The sequence below is a fragment of the Emydura macquarii genome, unplaced genomic scaffold (assembly GCF_026122565.2).
Source record: "Emydura macquarii macquarii isolate MOO-44397 ecotype Brisbane River unplaced genomic scaffold, CSIRO-AGI_Emac_v2 contig_1027, whole genome shotgun sequence".
Classification (NCBI taxonomy): domain Eukaryota; kingdom Metazoa; phylum Chordata; order Testudines; family Chelidae; genus Emydura; species Emydura macquarii.
Window position 1 is genome coordinate 6,898,426 of NW_027131164.1, and position 22,594 is coordinate 6,921,019.

Consider the following 22,594-nt stretch of genomic DNA (forward strand, 5'->3'; position numbering starts at 1 on the left):
TAATTAAGGAGTTACTGGGCCAGACAGCGAGTGAGTCCAAACATGAGAACGATTTTGTAGCATGAGTGATTAAACACAGCAGTTTGAGAACAGTATAATCCTCTGATTTTTTCCCCTCAACTCACTGTACAGTAAAGAGCATACATTTCTCTTCACTAGTTTAACGCTTACATTTTCCCACGGATGTTAATAAAAAACCTAATAGTCTAATAGAAAAAGGAGCTGCATTAAGTTCAAATCATGAAGAGATTAATTGTTTTGCCACTAATTATATTTTGCAATATATAATCAATTACATTTTTGAATAGTTAATTGCCTTTATCCATAACACTTCGTAGGTAAAGAACTTTCAAAACAAAATTTCAGATATAACAAGCATAATACAGGTAAAAACATATCTTGGTCTTAAATACAAATGGTACAATTAGATAGAAAATGTTGTTACATATAAATGATCTAGAAGTCTATTTAGAAGTCTAGCACTACCCAACCATTATTCAATATAGGAGAAAAAGTTTACTGGCCTACCAGTCTCTTAATTAGATTCAGTATATTTAATGCAAGATGACAAAACAGAAAAGTAACATTTCTAACATAGGGGGATTTGTTAGCAGCCTTTAACTACCTGAAAGGGGGTTCCAGGGAGGATGGAGCTAGGCTGTTCTCAGTGGTGGCAGATGACAGAACAAGGAGTGACGGTCTCAAGTTGCAGTGAGGGAGGTCTAGGTTGGACATTAGGAAAAAGTTTTTCACTAGGAGGGTGGTGAAGCACTGGAATGGGTTACCTAGGAAGGTGGTGGAATCTCCATCTTTAGAGGTTTTTAAGATGCAGCTTGACAAAATCCTCGCTGGGATTATTTAGCTGAGGTTAGTCCTGCTTTGAGCAGGGGGTTGGACTAGATGACGTCCTGAGGTCCCTTCCAACTCTATGATTCTATGAGTTTCTCCATCGGAAATATGTCCAAAACTTTAGTTAACAGACTCACCAGCACACAGATATATGGTCTGTGCCAACTCATTACAATGGTGAGCTGAACTATCACAGGATTATTTTCCTCTAACACTGGTGTATGTCTTCACCAAAGTTGCTCCTGCTAATGGAGTTACACAGGTGCAAAGCTTGTAAAAGGTACAGAAGAATCAGGCATTAGAAATTATATATTTCCTGTCTGTTGCACATACCTGGATCTGAGTTGTGGCTCAATGTGACTCTTACAGGGACTGAATATGGCTCTTACAGGGATTCCAAGAATACACTGATCCCCAACCATGCTGGAATCTTTAATAAATACAATTTACATATTCGACTTCCATCATCTTGAGGAAGAGTGGGTTCAAATCAGGTATCATTCATCTAATGCAGTTACATCAGCAAGCAAATTTAATTACTGCAGTGGAACATCCTCTGAGAACACATTTAATAATAATCAGGCCCCATGATCCAAGGGGAAAAAACAGGAAAACAGTCCCAAAATGGAGAGAACAATGGTTCCATCAAAGCAAAATAGTAGGAACTGCATTCTTCTTGTTTTTCTAGGTAAAGAAAGTACAGTTCTTCCAACATTCAGCTCCAAAATCAGCAGGCAGTTTTAGAGACAATAACTTCACAAGATAAAATCATGACCAAGTAAAAACAAGACAAGTTACTTACAGCATTGGTCTCTCAAAATGGAGTAGTCCTGATTTAGTCAACCACTGACCACTACTCACGTTTTCTAGTAACTAAATAATAAAAATCATAAAGCATTTTATGATCACCTTTTTCATATTTATAATAATGATTCTTTTGCTTCATTCCTTTATGTAGATAGAATAAATTGTTATTCTTATTTTCAGAAGTAGTTTTAATCAATAGCTCTTACCAATTGGGTGGATTAAGAAGGCTTGATACTCCTAAAAAGTACCCATCTTGAGTTTTCTATTTAAAGATATCTTTTCTGTCCTATTTTATATACTTATCACCTCCATTACTGTAGTAGCTAAACACTTAACACAACTTAAATATTTTTACCTTCACAAACCCCTGTGAGGTAACGAAATACTATTTTCCGCATTTTACAGATGAGGAACTCATGGAAAGTTATGGTAAAGGAGCCATTTTTCCCTTTTCCTGGGAAATATACTGAAGGGAACTACTCTGCAAGGGGGATTAATTAGTTGAGATTGTAAATTCCCCTTTTCTCTAATTTCTACAAATTTTGTAAACATGACATTACTGCTTCTAAAAAGCCTTCTTTACTGCTGAAGATGCTAGCTATGATGAAGCCATGCATAACTTCACTGACAGTTAATAGGGAACTTAGTGGTGATCTGTGGGTAGCAGTATGTATTTTGAGATATGTAGTTCCAATGCACTGTATCTCTGCATTAATAGGTGAGAACTGCTATGTTATAGCTTCGTTTTTTGGGTTTTTTTAAGTCTAATTTCAAGGCTTCTTTTTATAAACAATGATTTAAAATATGTGATGCTTGTAAAAAGTTACAATAGCAAATTTAGTATTAGATTTCCTATAATTTAATCTTTTCTCTGCTATTACCTAACGGAAAATCAAATTGGTATCTCATTCTTCTTGTTCTGTCGCAAAAAATGCCACCAGATATAAACATTAATTTAATACAATTACATTTAGATAAAAGTTGAGAAAGCAGTCACAGAAATAGAACACATCTTAAAAGCTCATTTTGAGTCCACTCATCTGGCACTGATTCAAGTGGTTATTAATGCCCCTTTTCTGGACCATGCATGTATTCTAGCAGTTTAGGGCATGTCAGACAAGCAAGATCAGCTACACTGGACAAGCATATCTGCTACATTTATCTGATAATTTATTTAAAAGCGCTCAACACCACTGGCAACCAAGTATTTGTACTCCTGTTTAAAGTTAACACACCCATCAAGTAGACAACAATGGGGAATTTCAGTTACACAAAAGCTGTATCAATTTATCTTGCTGAGAACACCTGATAGCAGCATAGCGTATTGTAACTATATTATGAAGTCTATCTTTGCAAGCAGAAGGGCTAATGTTTCATTAAAAAAACCTTAGTTTCTTCTGGAATACAATATCAATGTTATATATTATGTCCATGGCTACGATGGTTATGGCAAGAAACCACTATACAGTCATAAGTGAATTTCAGTGCATGTCAACTGTACTCCAGGGACTGTATAATTTTGACAATGTTTACATGTCAAACTTCAGCATTAAGTAAGCAGGATTTCACAATGCTTTTTATTAATTATGACTATGTCAACTTAGCAATAGTGTCTCTTGTGCTTATATATACCAATGCTATGAAACTGAGGAGTGGAACTATGTTGGAGCTGAAGACACTAAGTGAAGTATTTAGCATAATGTATTTTTAATGAAGTACTAATTGCTTTTGAGTCTTAGTTTGAGCCTTTCAGACAGAGGCAGGGGACTCTCTACCCACACATCACAACAATCATTTTTGCTTCGTTGCAGAGAAGAACAGGAATCTAACCTCTTAAATGATAGTATTGGGCTTGGGAAACTGTTATCTTTCACTACAGAGGCAGGCTTTGGAGATACTTCCATTGACAAATTATTGGTAGTTATTTTTAAATTTGTCTCTTTGTCTCTCCATTTAGTTGCAATATTTATTCCACTGTTACCCCTCTCTTTGGTGGTGTTTTCCTTCATCTGATCTGGATTCTGTTGCCTCCGCTGTTTAATTTTATACATCTGATTTTTATCTTTCATGTTCCCAGCATCACTGTCCTCACTAGAAGAGTATCCCTCATGGCACACACTCTTTTTAATGGAGGTTTTCCAAGTAGCTTTAGTACAGAATTTTCTAACGTGGCAGTCATCTGTGACCTTTTCTAGTTTCAGTGACGACTTCAGTGATTTACCTTCAGAGTGCAAAGGCTCTGCTGCTTGACTGCTCAAACCCACAGACTTTGAACAGCTTTGTTTGCGGTATTTTTGCTCCATTTGAACCAGGTTTCCAGGTTTTTTATACTGTTTCTGGTAATTCTGTATACTAGTCTCTCTCACATATTTTTCTGATATTTTGATTTCCTTTGTTGTGTCACTTAATTGAATTGAAGGATAAGTGGAAACAGTCTCAGGAATTGAAGTTTCTTTCATTTGTTTCAACAATTGTAAAGGTTTCAGTTGCACTACATTTAGAGACAGTGAAGGATCTTTCTGCACAGACATCTTCACAAGTATTCGTTCTCTTAAAGGAAACTTCTGAAGCTGTCCTACCAGATCAGTAGGGTTTAGAATCAAATACTCTGCACTGCTGCAAGGATCTTCATCAGACTGTGTAGCACCAGAATATTTTGTGACATTTTCCCTTGTTTTATGCTGAAGTATACATGGTTGGCTTATACAATTATTAGATGCACCAAGCTCAGACACTGAACAACAGGCAGAATCAACATGGGCTGGTGAAATGCTGAAGGAAGTTCCTTCCCAATCAATGTCACTCAATTGCAGATCAGGTATCATAGAGGAAACATAAGAGGATGCCTCAGGGAGTTGAGTAAACTGTGCTGGTGAAGTAAAAGAGTTACCTAAAATATTCTGGTATTGAGTGTTGAGTGAAGCAGTTAGAGGAAGGGTAGATGCTGGGTTTTGTAACTGAACAATTTCAGAGGACAAATCTGCAGCTAAAAGTGAATCATTAGATTTGTAGATATTTTTCTGTTGCATTTGACTACCAGGAAGAGTTTTAAAATCTGACTTGGAATCCTGCTTGGGAAAGCAGTCATATGTAGATTGCAAATTCATCAGAGACAAAAGATCAGCAACTTCACCATCGATATCTGAGTGTTCTCTCTCTTTTGGTTTATTTTTCTTACCTGAAAAAACAAAGACCACACATCACAACAGTGTTTCTTTTTGTCAAAGTAAAAATAAGAATTAACTTCAACTGTTCAGAATTTATAGAGCTAACAGATTAAAAAAAAGAGCAGGGTGTGAGGAGATGGGATCTTGCTGGGGTCATAATCTTCCACTGAATATGATGTGTGCACAGCTATGGAAGAGCTGATGCAGTCCTGACATTTTCTTTATTATTTGTATTATGGCAGTGCCCACAGAGTGCTAGGCTTTCAAACTTACTTCTCTGCTTCTTCTCCAAAACTTCCAACTTTTCCACTTTATAAAGGCCAACAATGTCAGGATAGGCTGCCTGAAACAAAGATTCTTCCTCTACTGTAATCACAAAGGACTCTGTGGGTTGATCATCTGCTGTAACATAATACTCTAGAAAATTAACAAAGGCACAGTAGGAATGAGGGCATGGAGAAAGAAAAAGGTCCAAAGCAAGAACAAAGCAGTTTTCTTGTCTCTAACTACAATTTTCAAATAAGAAGGTCTGTAGCAGAAGATTAGAGGCCAAACCCTGGCCATGCCAAGGCCCCTTTGCATCAGTCTGTCACAGGCAGCTGAAATTCTGTCATCAGAGGGCATTTTTTTTCCATCTGAAGTAGTGCCACCATAGTATGAGGATATGCTGGGGCCAAGAAGGAATAAAACTGGAGTCCAACGTGCTATGGTGATTCCAGACCAGTGTAGCAGGGTCACGAACATCTTTGCCCTCCAAGTGTGCACCAAGGGCTGCTCTGATACACTAAAGACAAACCCCTAAGGGTTCATTGTTTGCATTTTCAGTCTGTTTGATTCTAAAAGTTTATGCTTTATGCATATATACACAGAATGATCTCCAATCTGTACTACAGGTCACTTGTGCATGCTGCTGGCTGTCCACCTCCTTTAAAGGGGATTTTTGTCCATTGTTTTTAGTTACACTACAGAATAACCCATGTGTGTACAAGACAGCACCAACCTGGTTTTTGCCATTCAATTTCAAAACAAGGAATTCCATTTTTAACACGTGTCTTGACTATCCTGTGAAACAAAAGCAGACATTGTACCAACTTCATTCAGTGATTTTTGCTTAAGCAAGAAATGTGGGGGAAAAATAATCACAAATCTATTGCAAAATTGACTTTTGTAACCCATGCAAATTAATCAAAGGAAAAAAATTCCTATTCCTTTAACAGAAGATTTAGTACAGATTCTAAAAACCAGAATAATTTGTTTTTAAGTTTGCAATTTTTTTCCTTGGTGCAGGTAAATAATAAACTTCAATTCTTGACTTTGAACATTTAAACAGATAATTAGTGAATGAAGAGATCATAAAAAGATATCAGATGAGCATCAATGGAGAGTGAAGTACCCTCCTTAAAAGAGGTACAAAGGCAGTAATACTGCAAACTTCCTCATACTGCCCTGCCTATTGCCCTCAATCCTGCCATGGGGACAAACTGACATAGTAGTTCTGTCTGTTCATTCACTGCTTTTTCTCTTTGCTCAGACTGGAGAGCTTTGAGCAAGAAAGATGTTGCTTGGGGACTACTATTCATTTTATGTGCATTGTGCAGTTTACTTACGTGTTGCTCTGTGTGTGTGCATGCTGCTGATGGTTTTTTTGTCACATTGATAGTTGCAACTGAGAAGCCAGCAGATAGTAATAACTTTCTTTCACTACTAGCAGTGGATGTGAAACAGCAACTTAGAGATTAAAAAGTTCCATTTTTTACTAACACTCCTACAAACCACCCCGTTCCTACTTCTAATTTTTCTTTGGAACAGAATTCTGAATAAAAACCACTGAACCTGCAAATTCGTTGCTTGTGCTATTTCACATACTGTGAGCAGTCTCACTGAAATCAATGGGACTACTCACAATAAGCAAAATGTGTAAATGTGTGCTGAACCAGGTTCCTAGGCACTAACCCAGCATATATGGAAAATGGATGTGCTACACAGAAGCAGAAGGGGAAGTTACCATGCTATGTAGTAGGCATAAATCTTGCCCAGGGGTGGCTCTGCACTCAAGCAGGGGAGGAGAAGGGTAAGATCAGAGGTCTTTGGCTATCCAGGAGGGTGCAAGACTGTGCACTGCTTAACTGGTATATCCACACACACTGCCAGTATGTACCTGTGACAATCTCATCACAATGAATTTGACAGTAATACTGAATTGAAAGTTTAACAGGGTTAGGCAATAATGATATTCTATCTTGACAAGAAAGTATAGTAGAATTCAACAGCAAGGAGACCATTTACTATTAGCCATAAGAGAAAAGCCAGTAGATCTAACAAGACTTCAGCTTCCCGGATGCAACTGTCACCTCCTAAGATTTATAGATTAGAGTCCTGATCCTGCATTGACTTCAATGAGCAAAGACTCGTGTCCATAGTGCTGAATCACATGTATAGTCCCACTGACTATGTCCCATGGGACTATGGTTAGAAGTGAGGGTGTGAAGAATCAGGCCCTATAAACTAGGATTAAAGAAAACTTTTGTACACATTTTACTTTATACTGTACTTTTGTGTAGCTGTGATGACAAAAATACAGCACCGATTTAAGCTTTTACCTTTCTCTAAAGGCAGCACAAAACTTAAGAATGAGGGTAAAAGGGGGAAGTCCATTTTACTTCAATAAGAAATAAGATTTCCCAAGCGACAAAAGTGAACAGAAACATGGAGAGAATTAAAAAACTACACAAATTACGTTACCGTATTGCTTGCAGTTGCTTTGTATCTGATTGACCAGACTTTCTTTGGATCATGTCATAGCGTGTCAGCAGTGATAACAGTTTCTTGCAAGCATAGTGTTGGGGCCATTCCATCTTTTCAAAAGCAAATTTCTGTTAATGTAAGAAATGCAACCTTAATACCTTCCTATTTTGTTGTTGCAGTGTCCTTAACAGTTTTCTCAATGAACACTTTAAATATTTATTATGTTTTACACCTTGGTTTAATACCCACCATATGGTAAGACACTTTAATGCCCTATCAGTGCCAGATGGCAGAATAATAGACATGCATAACAGGATAAATATAGCAGCCTGCTCAACTGTGAGCTAAGGGAGCAGTTGTGTAGTGGCAACAGCAGGAATGAGAAGGTCACACTGAAAGCTAAATATTTTCTCACAGGATTTTGATAACATATCTCTCTCATGCATGCATACCCACAGATTTTTATCACATTCCACCAGAATACTCATTAGTGGTCCATCATCTGTACACCATTCATGCAAACAGTGACATCGGTCTCAGAAGGTGGAACATCAAAACAGATCTTCTGCCCTGTCAGGAAAGGTGAGCTTCAGGAGATGACCTAACCAAGAAAAGTACAGTTTCTAACTTCTGTACACCAGCTCCAAAACAAAATTAGGATGAAGAGTTCCCTTTTATGCTACCAGAATCCACTTGGTAAGGTTCCACAGTGATGTTGACGGATATTCTGTAAACCAATCTAGAAGAGTCATTGTCCTGATGGACATTGAAATCACACAGCACAATAAACCTCAGAGAATTCTATACCAGGCTACACAAGTGCATAATCCACTCATTCAAGGAATAAAGGGCTGGCCTATTTCTGTGATTAGCATTAAATGGCATCCCCAATCTCTGCATAGCAAACATCCATTTCGAATGTTATTTACAGATTTTTAGATGAAGTTGCTCTACTTTAAGGTAACTTCTTCAACTGTAGTGATCAAACACAATTTCATGTATATGTTTCAATTATGTTTCCTTTTGTATTGCTAGAGTACAATTAAAACACGTCAGAGTTTGATTAAATGTATAAAAGAAGAGTTCTAACTGGTAGGCTATTCATAGTCAGCCTAGTTCAACAGTACAACGAGGTTTATAGCACTAAGGCTCAGAAGAACAATACAACATCAATGATCAAACAGATTTATTGAAAGAAGAGAACAGCAGTTCACACATTTTTTTATAATGGAGCTTCCTTTGCAACAGATTAGCAAATGGACAGTACCTTGAGTCTCTTTTATCAACCCAGGACAGTCCACCAAATTCTCCTTTTTTCCATCCAGTCTCCCTCATGTGTTTTCTGATCTTTCTCCCCCCTTTTGTCCTCTTCTTGCATGTTTTCATTCTCTCTGTAGTGTTATTTTCAGCTATTTCTCACCCCCATCATTTTCTTGTTTCATGGATCCTCCTCCTCCTTTCCCACTCAGCAGAAAGCTACATCCTACTCAACCACTATGGAGTTATCTATTAGTGGTTATGTGCTGAGCTAATTCCCCAGGGAGCAGAGAAGAAAAGCTATGGCCAGAGCTGGTTGCTACAAGAAACTGCAACTCTGTATGCATGAATTGCTACTGGTCTCTGAGCAGGTCTACACTTAAAACGCTATACCAATGCAGCTGCGCTGCCGTAGCACTTTAATGAAGATGCCCTATGCCGACAGGAAAGAGCTTCTCCTATCAGCTTAGTTATTCCACCTCGGCATGAGGCTGTAGCTATATCAGCAGAAGCTTTCCCGCCGACATAGCACTGTCTATGCCAGTGCTTAGGTCGGTATAACTATGTCACTCAGGGGTGGGGATTATTCACACCCGAATGATGTAGTTATACCAAAGTAATTCTCTAGTGTACACCAGGGCTCTAACTACACTGGGAGAGAATGTGGTAGCAGGAGGGGGAGCAAGTGACTTTCAAGTCTGTCCATTTCCCCTTCCCTGCCACTTTTGTGTTTGTTTGTTTTTATTAAGCCAAAGGAGTTATGCAGCTTTCCTGAGTAACCCTGGGTAAGTCTTGTAACCTCTCTGTGCCTCAGTTCCCTATCTGTAAAATGGGAATAATAATACTTTCCTACCTCACACAGGTATTGTGAGGGTAAACATGTTGAAGACTGAAGTGCTTTCAGACCCTACAGATGAAAATTGCTATATAAGAGCTAGGTAGTATTATTTTTCCAACCCTACCACACCTCTCCTCTGCCCTGCATCCATCTGGAATGATCTGGCTACATCCATTTGGGGGGAAAACGTTTGATTAGAAATTGTGGACACATCTTTCATACACACATTTGACAGTCTAGTTTAGAGGGACACTGTCAAGTTAAAATTATGTAAGTAAATCTTATTTATGTTACTAACACATTAGCTTAATAAAAGTGAAAGATTAAAAGTCTAATTTATCTTTCATTGATTATGTTGTTTGTTTACTATTAGCAATTCTCTGAGCTTGAACAATGACATTAGTCTAGGCAGTTTTATGTTTGCTTAATTCAGTTTCATTTAGCACAACTGCCTAAGTGTTGTCTGCATGAGCCTGGAGACAGCCTGAAACAATAGCTTTGATAGTTGTGAACTGCCCTAAACATACCTTCATTTGATATCAACTCTGAGAAAGTTAATGAGGGCAATGTAAAATACCAACATTGCTAATTATTTAATTGTTGATCATTTTAGCAGAAACATTCAGCTAGGGTTGCTACCTGTGTGGTACACAAAACCAGGACATCTGCCATCTGAGGTACAAAAAAGACAGGACATCTTTCTGCCCCTCACACAAGGTACCACCGGCCTTGCTCCCCACCTCTCAGGGGACTTCCTCCCCATCCCACCCCCAGGAAAGGACACCAGCCCCCACCACTATCCCTCCAGGCACCAACCTAGCTAAGCAGGACATTGTTCCAGTTGGATCTACCCTTCTCCAGCCTGGCAGTCACCCCCTCAACCAATACCCGTGCGATTGTGACTGGGTGCTGCCAGCACCAAGCTCCCCCTATCCTGCTTGCTAATACCTGAACTGCTCTGTCCTTGTGGCTCTCAGACACTCCTGAGTCAGAACTCCATCCAGTCACCATCCAGTGGCTCACCTGCTATAGCCACCCTGGGACTTTTAGCCTCCTGGACAGATTTCCTAGGACTGCTACCTAAAAAACAACGGGGTGCTCTCAGGAAAACCGGGGCAGGTGGCAACCCTATATCCAGCAAACATCCTTATCTCTTATTTCCAAACTTCCCCCTCCTGCCCTAAGAGCCAAAAAGCAGCAGCTATCCCCTATCTTGCTGCCAAACATTTCAGCTTCCCTAAACACCTTTTAAAACAGTGATGAAAAAATCAACACCCCACAGAATATTTGAAAGCAGTGTAAAATAAACTAAATTCATAAAACAAACAAACAAACAATATACTGTACAAATGGTACTGTTCATTGTCATCATTTTCAGAACTTTCCTGAAACTACCACACAATTTCTAATCTGTTCTGGAGTCCTGCTTGTCCATCTTTGCAACTGTGTACTCTTTCAGTTTAGTTGACTGGCAGGTATTAGCATAAACCATAGGTTCTCAACTGGGGTTCTCAACAGGGGGGAAAGGGGTATATCAAACTTTCTAGATGGTGCAGCGACCCAGGCCAAATTGGAGTGAGCAACCTGGCACACTGGGACACAGCTCACATTTGTCCTGGCTGCTCGTCCATCATGACAGGGGCAGGACAGGCAGCAAGTAGCTAGGGCCACCATGCTGCCCACAGCCCAGTGGATGGTGCCAGGGCTATCTTGGTGTTGAGCTACCTAACTGCCCAGCAGCGGGATGAGCAGGGAGAGTCCCTGGCATGGGGACAGACTGCCCATATCCCAAGTGCTGTCAGCCCACCGAGAGCCAATCCCATTGCTGATGTGGCAGCATCGAGTTTTTCTTTCCCCAGTGCCAGCAAGCAGAGATGGGGCTGCTATAAGCAAGGGAGGGAACAATTAAAACAGAGAGAGGAAAGGTTAGGAAGGGGGCTGAAGAGAAGGGAGCCAGATCAACCAGCTGTGGCCACTGGCACTGCATAGCTCGTTGCGTTTCCAGCCCCCGCCACCCTTCCCACAGCCCCCAACCCAACACCACCTTGCCATAGTCAGCCAACCCATCCCTCCCACAGCTCCCCTTAACCCTCCACCACAGCCTCACACTCAACCCCAATTAAACTGCAGCCTCTGCTTAAACCCATCCAACCCATTTATCCCATCTCCAACCCTCTCCTACCCCACAATGAACTCAGAGCCCTTATCCAAACCCAAACCTCCTGGCACAGCCTCACCCAGCCCACCTCATCCTGCACCTCCCCCAAATAAACCTACAACCTGCCACACAACTCTCCAAACAAACACCCCTATAAAATAGTACCTGCCAAGCCCTTCCTCCACTGCCTGAAGCCCCACATACCCACCCCCAAACTCTGCCCAGCCATTGCTCACCATCCCCACCTACAAGCCCCGGCCCCAATAAACCCATTTCTTAAAACCTCCACTACTTCCCATCCCCCACCACCCTCAACCCATTTCCCTCCCTCCAACCTTCCTTTTCACCCTTTCCCCCGTTGTCACTCAATCACCCTTTACTCTCCCCTGGTCCTTTCGGTGCCCCCCCCCCCCCCCAAAAAAAAAGTCCAGCTACTCTACAGACGTTCTTTGCAAATGCTCCCAACGACTCACTACACTAACCCCCTCACCCTTCAATTGGTGTAGTCCCTGTGGCTCATTCAGGAACCCCCCGCCCAAAGTCCCACAACCCTTTAGCCCTGGCATCGGCATCCCATCATCTAATGGGGAATCATGCCAGGCTGGTGACTTCCCCCAGCCCATTTCTAAGGGTGGTCACACACCAGAGAGCGGGGTCTGACAGTTTTATTTAAGTCCTTCAAAGAATATTTTCATGAGCTGCCTGTGGGGCCAAATTTGAGTGGTATTGCGGATGGAAGAATTAAGTTTATAAAAATCAGAACTGTGAGCACTGAATTTTTACTGCCCTCTTGAAGAAAGGTGTTTTGTTTGTTTGTTTTCTTTACTGTTATCAGCACAGGCTGTTCACTGATGGCCATTTCTAAGAGTTAATATTGAACATATATTGGTCCAGATCCTTAGCTGCTGTAAATCAGACTAACTACGGTGAAGTCAGTGGCACTGTGCTGATTTACACCACATAAGGATCTCACCTTCTGTTTTTTAAAACAGTGTTAATGATACATTGATATCTCTGTCTCAAGCACACGCACACATACACACACACACATGCACGCAGAGTAGACGGATAAAATCTATGTTCACTCACATAACCTCTGGGGAGAGTGCCAGGGCAGATTTTTGTATTTTTGGGATGATGGACTTTCCCAGAAAGGCCTCCAAATTTGGTAGGTGGCAATTCAGAACTGAAAAGTAGAAGGCTATCTGCCATAACAACTCAACAATTCAGGGCAGGGTGTGAAAAGAAACTTAATACCTAGCTGAAGATGCAATAGTTGTGAGTGACCCTGTTTTCCAGTTTTTCCTCACTACAGTCTCCCCCTAGACATCTCTCTCTACACTAACTAATCTTTTCTAAGGATTTAATTTTGGATTTCCAAAGAAACATATATACTAAGGTTATTGCAAGGTTCTTTCATTCTTACCACTGATAAAAGTTACTAATTAACATTACTATTGTCAAGTACATTGTATACTAACAAATAAAACATGCTAAAGAGCTGGATTCTCAAAATATATCATTCTGTACCTGAAAGGACAATAAATTTGGCCTCTGGCACTCCATTATCCTGACCAGTTTGTTTTTGTTTATAAGAAATTCTTGGATAACCTTGAAAGGAAGCAAAAAGAGGAAATGTAGAAGAAAGTGAGCTGAAAATCCAATTCACTCATTCAAAATGAACTTTTAGCAGGCTTGTTAGTTACCTCAGAAAATGGAAAGCCCTCACAACCTCTAGCTTTTCTGCAAGTAAAACATACACATTAGGAACACTATAGAAATGTGGGTGATGCAGGACTTGCATGCTCACGCTGCACCTGAAAGCAATGAAGAGCGGTTCATTTTGAAGACATTCCTACTTTCTGATATTGTCCTCCACTGCATTTGTCTGTTTTTCTCGCTCTGAACAATGCCATTCACAAGGGCAGCAGTATTGGTAGTCATGTGGTTCACAGTACTTAACACTTCCACACAGTTTACATCCACTGAGCTCATGGTCCTTACAAGAACCTATAGAAAAAGGGGGAAACAGACTGAGATGAAGCATGTTCTCAAACTACATGAGAGTGTTTCGTAAAGTTGAGCATATGTGGGTATTTCACCAAAAGCTGCTGTATACAGATCTAAGCATACTAGCAATACTGAGTAATAGTTACAATAAAAATCAGAAATATAAATTTAATTTGAAAGAGCTGATTTTTCTCGTTAGTTCAAATGTTGCAAATGTTATACTAGAAAATTATTTCCCTAAAAACCCACAAACACAATGCATATGTGAAAACCTGAGAAAGCTGTGTAATGAATGACTGATCTTTTCCTCCCAAATATTCTTGCTGTAAACAGCATTGGATTTGAATTTAGTGCCTGTGGAAGGTGCCAGATTGATGGTTCTTGAGGCCGAATGCCTCTAAAAATAAAACAGACACAGCAAGAAGAATGCAATGCAAAGCTTCTCTGCTAATATCTCTCCCTCTTGTCAATGGAGAGTCCACTAGGATGAATGAGTGTGTAGTTCAGTCTCAATGTCAGTTCAATCTTTGCCCTCTTCATTGATACTGTCAGAAAGGTGTCAAATGTGATGACAGTTTGAGATGGATATGCCTGTCCAAATTAGACCTTAACCACCTAACGCTCATTTAATAGTAACATCTTCTGTACACTACCAACAGGGTCCATGTTTGAATCAGGGGCTTGGAGGTTAAAAAAAAAGTCCTTACTCCATTACCAATCCTCAAGAGAGATCTTTCATATTTTTCAAAGAAAGATCATCCAGAAATTGAGATCTGCATTAAAAGCAACTTTTAATGCATATCATTCAAACATTTTAAAGGGCATTACCCTTTTTAAAAAGGCATTATCCTTATTAAACTCTAGAATGCAGGGCAGCATGATTACCAAGGGGCGGGGGGAGAGGGGAAGGAAAGCAAATGAAACATATATCGAATTAAAACAAAAATCTACCCCTTTTTATACTGACCTGGATGATGGCACACAGAACAATGAGTCATTTTGTTAACTGTTAGCCCTGGAGCATTACCACATTGAAGGTGTCCTTTCCACCCATCAAACCTAAAATTATATTACAATGGTTAAAGTAGTGCAATCTCATCGATTACTCATGCAAATTCTACCACTGACATTAAATATGGGGGAAAAAAATCATATAATCTAATTCACCCTTTTAAAAATATTCAGTTTTCCATTACACAGTTTGTTTGCAGCCAATGTATTTTTGAGTATGTACTATGATTGTGGGGATTTCTAGCTTTGAGAATCATTGGGGAAATAGTCATACCAGAGAGTATTAGGATCTAAAGGCTTGATCCAAAGCCCATTCAAGTCAATGAGAGTCTCTCCAATTACTTTAACAGGTTACTTTAACAGGCCCCCCTTGCTCTGATGCTGCAAACATGTATGCATGTGTGTCACTGTTTGCAGGAACAGGGACTAGAGTTAATGCCATTTTAAGCAACTACTAAATTTAAAAGAAGAGTTTGGTAGAATGCACTGTTTGATTACACAGCTGATCATCATGTAAGAAATTTAATATTTTGTTTTTAAAAAAAAATAAAACGTGTAGTATTGACTCAGATTCAAAGTGCATCAGAATGCCTGCCTTTCATTAAGACAATTTAAAAGACTGAAATATTTCAGGACAAAAGACAAACTTTAACTTTACCTTTGCAGTAAACTTTGACCTCGCAAAGATTCAATTAACTTTAAAGCCTGTTCTTTTCCAACTCCTGGCACTCCCTTTCAGAGAGAGGGAAACATGGTACAAATCAAAGTTCAAACTAATATAAAACACTGATATCTGTTAGATCTAATATAACACTATTTTGTACAGTCTTTCACACAAACTGCATCTCAAATGCTTTACAGAATTTATACATTAAAAAAAGAAAGAAATTCAGAGGTATAGGTTGGGGTTCAAAAATAGGTACAAAAATCAGTTTTGGCTATGATTTGAATTGGGCAATAAGGCAGAAACACACATGAAGGTATTTTAAATGATAGGAGCTACAGAAAAGAGTCTTGCACTAAGAGTGGCCTGCAAGTATGGGGGGGGGGGGAAGGGGGGAAGAGGAGGAGGAGAGAGAGAGAGGAGATGCCAGTACTAGATGACTGGAAGGTAACAGAAAAGGAAGCAGAGGAAAAAAAAAAAAAAAACACCGTGACAGATAGCAGCAATTTCAAGAAGGGTTGTGTAAACCAGGAGGGTAATTTTCAACTCTGTCCTGTTGCAACTGGAAAGACAGTCAAAAGAGAAGGTCACTTTTGTTTGTATGTCTCAATAGGGAACTTGCAACATTCTCACCAGCAGAGATCTGAGAAGTTCATAGAATCATAGAAGTGTAGTACTGGAAGGGACCTCGAGAGGTCTGCACTCAAGGCAGGAGTAAGTATAATCTAGACCATCCCTGACAGGTGTTTTTCTAATCTGCTCCTAAAAATCTCCAATTATGAGCTTCCACAACCTCCCTAGGCAATTTATTCCAGTGCTTAGCTACCCTTTGCTTAATAAAGTTGGGACTTTGAGGAGTGCCATGAAGAAGGGAGCTTCAATTGACTGGATAAAAAGAGATAAAGGCATGGGTTGGATTTCAGAGAGACAATACACAGAGTAATGTATTCAGTCTATGTTGTGGAGGTGGGGGAAGACAGGTTAACAGACTTCATGCCTAGTAGGAAAGGTGGGCGCTTAAGGAACCTTTGTGTCCCTGGACCCTGAGCTGTTCTGGGGGCTGGAGAGGCTCCTGACATAACCTACAAAGCTCTAGGTCAGGGGTTCTCAAACTTTTTTTTTGCTGGGACTCCCTTGGAAAATATTTCAGGCTGTGATGACCCCGCCCCCATCCACCCTTACTGGCATGCATGGGGGCTGACAGCTTGTGACCCTAACCCTCATAATAACCTTGTGACCATCTGTTTGAGAACCCCTGCTCTGGGTCCTAAGTTATGGCTACTTCCCCATTCTGCTCTATGGGGCATAGCACTGCACAGAAGCTTCTCAGCACTGCATGCTGTAGTCTTGCCACTGATATGTCCAACAACCTTCTATCTATGCCAGCACTTGAGAGGAGGTTCTTGGAAAATAGTGCCTACACTGTGGAATCCTCTCTCCAAAGTGTAACAGGGACTTTTAGAGCCCCTTTATGCCACCTGCTCTTTCACCCAGTGTAAAGAAGCCAGAACAGGAGTGAGGATATCACCTTGGGTCTTTCCTTTTTTATTATTTTTTAATTTAACAAAAGGATTAACAAGTGTGAAAAAATCTTTAAGGAAGCCCACTTACCAAATCAAAATAATTCTTGTAAATAATATTTAATTGTTATTAAAAAGCACAGGTATGCACTTCATTCTGTAGATAATGACAACTATTCATAACACTACGAAGACAAAATGGTTACAAACATTGCTACCTTAAATAGTATCAGAAAATATTCTCACAACGCTATCATCATTAAAATATTGAAGTGATAGGAAAACTTCAGTTAGCTTAAAAAGTGTTTTCTCTAAAATTTAGCCATCAATTTTGATTTTCATAGCATCCTGTAAATTCATTTACGTTAGGAGAACACTAAAAGAATGATTAGAGAGACAAATAGATTTCCGAAACAAATGCTGTCCAAGGATTTTCTTTCAAACTTTACATTCCCTGGGGGAGAGAAATAGATCTGGTATTTTCGACCTGAATCTTTCCTGCAGAAAATGATTAAATTAAATTGCAAAGCACTCCTACAATCTTGCAGAAAAACAAAGCTGTGCTGATAAAATAATCAAGCTCAGTGGGTGTGACCAGCATTGGAAATGCATACAATCAGCAAACCCATGTAGGACAACCATCATAACAAAAGCAAAAGGAAATATTCAAATTGGCTGCAAGCCTCTAAAAATCTGTATTAACTGCTGCACCAGCTAAACAAAAAAAAAAACTTTGAAAAGATAGCAGGAAAATATATGTTATGCAATATCTAGGATTCCATGCAGAATTTAAAAAAATCCAGATCCTTCTTGTTTCATATATAATATGGATCTAGCCAGCTTACTTATGCAGAGTTGAAAACACCTTGGAGTGAATTCATTACAATTTAAATCTCTACAGTATACAGTGGGTTGTAGTACATCTCCAATGCAATTACAGAGTGTCACCCTTATGTTGACCTGGTCATCTGGGAAATCTGTTTTGTTTAACTGGATCCTAAATGGAATCTAGTCCACAATTGGGCTAGCATAGAAAGGAAATACAGGTTTTAAAGAACAATAGTCAGTGAAGTCTGCACGAGAGGAGTCAACTTGAATCATAGCAACTGGGAATTGGGGTACTCAATTGGAGGCAAAGAGACTAGCGAAGACATACAAGTGAGATTCCCATCACAAGATACTTGAAACAAGTACATACAGGGTAGGCTCTTTGGGAAAGGGACTTTTTTTAAAAATGTGTTTGTACACTGCCTAAAAAAATGGGGTTCTGCTCCATGATGTGACTCCTAAGAGCTACCACAAAACAATTAATTAATATTAAACAGAAACTCTTGCTTTAGTAAACATCTGGTACATGGATGAGGAAGAAGTGCTGAATTTTTCAAAACATATTATGCCATCGATTTTTAAATAGAATTCCACATTGGTTTCAATGCTTAAAAAATTCATGGCATGATGTGGTCCTTAAACAGTCAAGTGAACAAAACAAAGTGGTTTTGAGATCATACTAAAGTAGAGATTAATGTCCTGAATCACCCAAGCACTTTAAGCACACACTGAAGTGCTTTGCTAGACTGGCGCCTTAGAGCATAACACACAAATAAATAGATGACATGACTCAACTCAAAAAATTACTGTGCGGGGATTGGGCCCATAAGAAAAAAATAAAATCATTTTGTAGAAAATGTTTGGAATCCTTGAAGTCAGTCAAGAGTGCAAAATGTTTGGATATTGGGAAATCCACGGTGACAGAATGAGAATCTGCTTGTGTTAATGGAGAACTGAATTCCTAACTCTTGACAAACATAAGTTTCAGAGAGTTTAAAGCCAGAAGGGACCATTGGATCATCAAGTCTGACCTACTGTATACCACAGGCCATTACATTTCATCCACACACCTCTATACTAATCCCAAAAACTTTAGACCAAAGCATTCTAGTCCTCAGGAAACTGGACTGCATGCCACAAGCAGAGAATGAGAGGTCAATGTGTCCCCAATGTCTGAGGCCCCGAAATGGCAGGGAATTGATTAGGTGAGATATACCTAGATGATCCCAGCATGCTACAGAGAAAGGTGAAAAAACCCCAAAATCCTGACCCCAAATCTTGCACAGCATCATACTGATTGCAAGTGACCAAGGTACACCAGACAAGCATCTAGAAAGAGGATTCTCAGAACCGCTTCAGAGCACTGATCCACCCCACCTGCTGTCTCATCTCCAGTTCTGGCCAATCTATGATGCTTCCAAGGAAGATGAAAAAAAAAACCAAAATACATCTGCCAATTGACTGGGGAGTGGAAACAGAATTGGAATATAGAATTCCTGTCTTAATGATAAGAAAGGTCAGAAAAGGCAGAACTATTTTTGTCATTATTCTATCTTGTGAAATGGGAAAAAATTCTAACAGGTGACAAAGCAAGAACCTTTTTTCAGATCTGAGTCCCAGGACACACAGAGATTAGCCTCAGAGTAGACATTCAGAGAGCAGGATGACAAAATGGCCATTATATTCCTAGAAAAATTCAGTGACATTTAGGAGACTACAGTGTAAAAACTTACAGAAAAAACTTCTCTCTCAGTGATTTTATTTATGTGTTTTCTCTGATAGGGCAATACCCTAAGATGCTGGTAGGTCTCAAACTCTGAGATGAATGCAGGAAATTTAACATTGTGCTTTTTTTATTATATCCCTCATTAACTAGACTGTATCTGCTGGATCATTTCCAATCCCTATCACATGGGATGGCGATCTACTAACCAAGCCATTATATTTACTAGTTTAACTCTACTGTCCCTCCCTCCATCTGCCCTAACCCCCAGTTTGATAATGGCAGCCAACGTACTGGGTAAAAGTAGTTACTGAAAAATTACGTGTGGCAATAAAATGTATAGATCTTTTTTAATTAAGTACCTAGTTGGTTCTGCACTGATGTAAACTTGAGGGCCTTATGTTTGTATGACAGAAGTGTGTCCTATCAAATATTTTTGTATAGGTAAGAGCAACTGATCACTTAAAATAAGCTTAATTTATGTTAATTCAAGAGGATTGGGGACTTGTAAAGTTGCAGTTGAATAAATTGGATATATAACATCGTATAGCTTGAATACACATTTAAAAATCTCTGTAGAGGTTGCCAGATCAGGCTTCTCTTTTCTGGCTCTTTCTTCTCATGTGGTCACAACATATTGGCCCAGCTAGTCTTTAGAACACAGATTGTTTCTCAAACCAGCGAGAGTCCTGTGGCACCTTAAAGGGTAACAAATTTATTTGGGCATAAGCTTTCATCGGCAGAAACCCACTTCGTTGATGCATTGTTTCTCAAGTACACTGATCAGTGTCTCTGGCCTGTATAATCTCTGGCTCTTCAGGAGTTAACAGGCAGACTGCCCCCTTCCCTCCCAGTGGGATATTTTGAAATCATCTTTGGCTCAAGACAGTTTCCATTTAGATAAGGTTAGGTTAATCAATAAATCTTTCCCTGATCTATCATATATTAATGATTTCCAGTCTCTCACATATCTTTTGTCTGTAAAGTGCCAAACACCCTTATGATGCTTTAGAAATACCATCACCACAATGTCTGCCTCAGAAGAGGATTGGTAAATATCAATTCTGATCACAGCAGCGTAGCTAAAAAGCAGCTGTGTATAAAAACTGGGCAGTGTCCCTTTAAATAGTTTGAGAGCCTTTTAGTAGTCCTTACTGCTTTCTATGTTTTCAAAGACACCAGAACCCTGCAAGGAGCATGTTGCATACAGTTAGTAAACATGGATATTTGGACCCCATTGTGAAAGTGATTCCTTCATATTACGTTTCTTCACCTAATTATCTGGTTTACATTTTAAACTAGTAAAGACAGAAGCTCCTATCTGGGCTCACTCTTTCCCTCACCCCCTTCATTCTAGTCTTCACTTTGGAGGTTTACTTCTTCTCTGACCTTTGTTTTCTTCTGTGATTCTGCCACCTTTTTCTCAAAGATTTTCAAATAGTAGAAAACCGTGCCTCCCTTATCCTGTTCAAATTAACACAATCTATAATTAGGTCAGAGCAAATAACTTGTGGAATACAAACGGAGCCAAGTGGAATGAGTTCACAGGCCTTTCATTAGGTTTCCTGATACCTTTTCAAGGCTAAAAGATATACTTCCTTAACCATGTTATGATAAGCATTAAATGATAATCTTGCCTGACAAGCCCTGAAGTTCATAATTCTGTTATTTTAACTCATAGCTCCAGAAGCAGAGTAATTCTTCACAAATATGATTTTATATTTTCATGTTTCCAGACAATGAAAATAAAGTTTAGAACCCTACAATAAAGTTTAGAACTCTACAATACATTGAAAACATTGTATAAGTACCTCAAAAGACTGAGGTTTCTGTGTTTTCAGAGGAGGATCTGAGTTCTCGCTCTACTGACAAATGACATGTATAGCACTGGTGAATGGCATAGCTGACGACCATGCATATGTGCAAACAGATCAGTTACAGAATTTGTTTTCAGGTTTCTTTTTTTGGCATATTAGAAATATCTCTTGCAGAGATAACCAAAGTAATATGAAAGTGAGTGAGTGAGCGTGCATGTGTAGGAAAAAGGGGGAGCTGTGATTGCTTCTCTGTAAAGTCTTTTGCTGACAACTCAAGATGTTCTGTCATATGAAGCCAGCAAGAGAGACTGCAGAAAGAAAAATGGAGACCTTTTCTGAAATGGTGCAGTTTTCTTCTTAGCACATTTTTGATATTTCACACAAAACCTATTCTCTCGGGTTTCTAAGTTAAGGTTTCGGTACTAGTAACTAAGGGTCAGTAGCACAATTTTTTTTGTCTTAGTACAATTTTCTTTCCTCATTCACTTTTGCTGAGCTGCAACAATTCAAGAGCCTTTCTGAGAATTACATAGCCAACTCACAGAAGAACTCAGTATTTCAGAAGCTCTCAGTCCATTGAATTAGCTATTAAATCAGAGGTTCTGGGTTTTCTTTTTCCCTGCAAAGCACTTCACTACAAAAAAGAAATCCTCTCCTGGATACCCCGTTCTAACAACCCAAATAACCACTGCTTGATTCCCAAATTCTTCATTTGATCCCCATGACTTAATCTTGGTTTTTGCATATTATACACCAGTACATACAGGGAAATTGTTTGTTATTCACTTGTGAGCCAAATAAAATATTCTTTTTAAAAAACTAAAGTTGTCTACCAAAGGGGGCCGTGCAGATAATTTATGGTCCATGATTCAAAGCAGAGGTTCTCAATCACAGATGTGGGGTGTGTCAAAGTTTCCAGGGAGGGCACAGCAAGCCTTCTAATAATGCAGTAATTATAGTAAAAGTGTGTGTGCATGGTGGGAAGGGCATAGGACTTTCATTAGGTTTCTGGATACCTTTTCAAGGCTAAAAGATGTACTTCCTTAACCATGTTATGATAAACATAAATGCTAATCTTGCCTGACAAGCCCTGAAGTCTATAATTTTGCTATTTAACTCATAGCTCCAGAAGCACTCAAACACCACAGGTCACAATGCTGCTCACTGAAATTTGGGCTAGCCACCTCTCCATCATGACGG

General features: G+C 39.4%; 1 protein-coding gene across 1 annotated transcript in view; it reads right to left on the reverse strand.

Annotated features, from left to right (window-relative positions):
* Positions 1–308: 308 nt before the first annotated feature.
* The window catches only part of GEN1 (GEN1 Holliday junction 5' flap endonuclease), a 31,000-nt gene continuing 8,714 nt past the window's right edge, over positions 309–22,594 (reverse strand). Inside the window, exons 6-14 of the mRNA XM_067544870.1 lie at positions 15,501–15,574; positions 14,799–14,890; positions 13,681–13,831; positions 13,528–13,564; positions 13,352–13,432; positions 7,566–7,696; positions 5,824–5,885; positions 5,097–5,240; positions 309–4,834 (exon numbers count right to left, since the gene is read on the reverse strand). Coding sequence (XP_067400971.1) covers positions 3,375–4,834; positions 5,097–5,240; positions 5,824–5,885; positions 7,566–7,696; positions 13,352–13,432; positions 13,528–13,564; positions 13,681–13,831; positions 14,799–14,890; positions 15,501–15,574 — 2,232 coding nt within the window. The 3' untranslated portion in view covers positions 309–3,374. The remainder of the gene's footprint in view (positions 4,835–5,096; positions 5,241–5,823; positions 5,886–7,565; positions 7,697–13,351; positions 13,433–13,527; positions 13,565–13,680; positions 13,832–14,798; positions 14,891–15,500; positions 15,575–22,594) is intronic.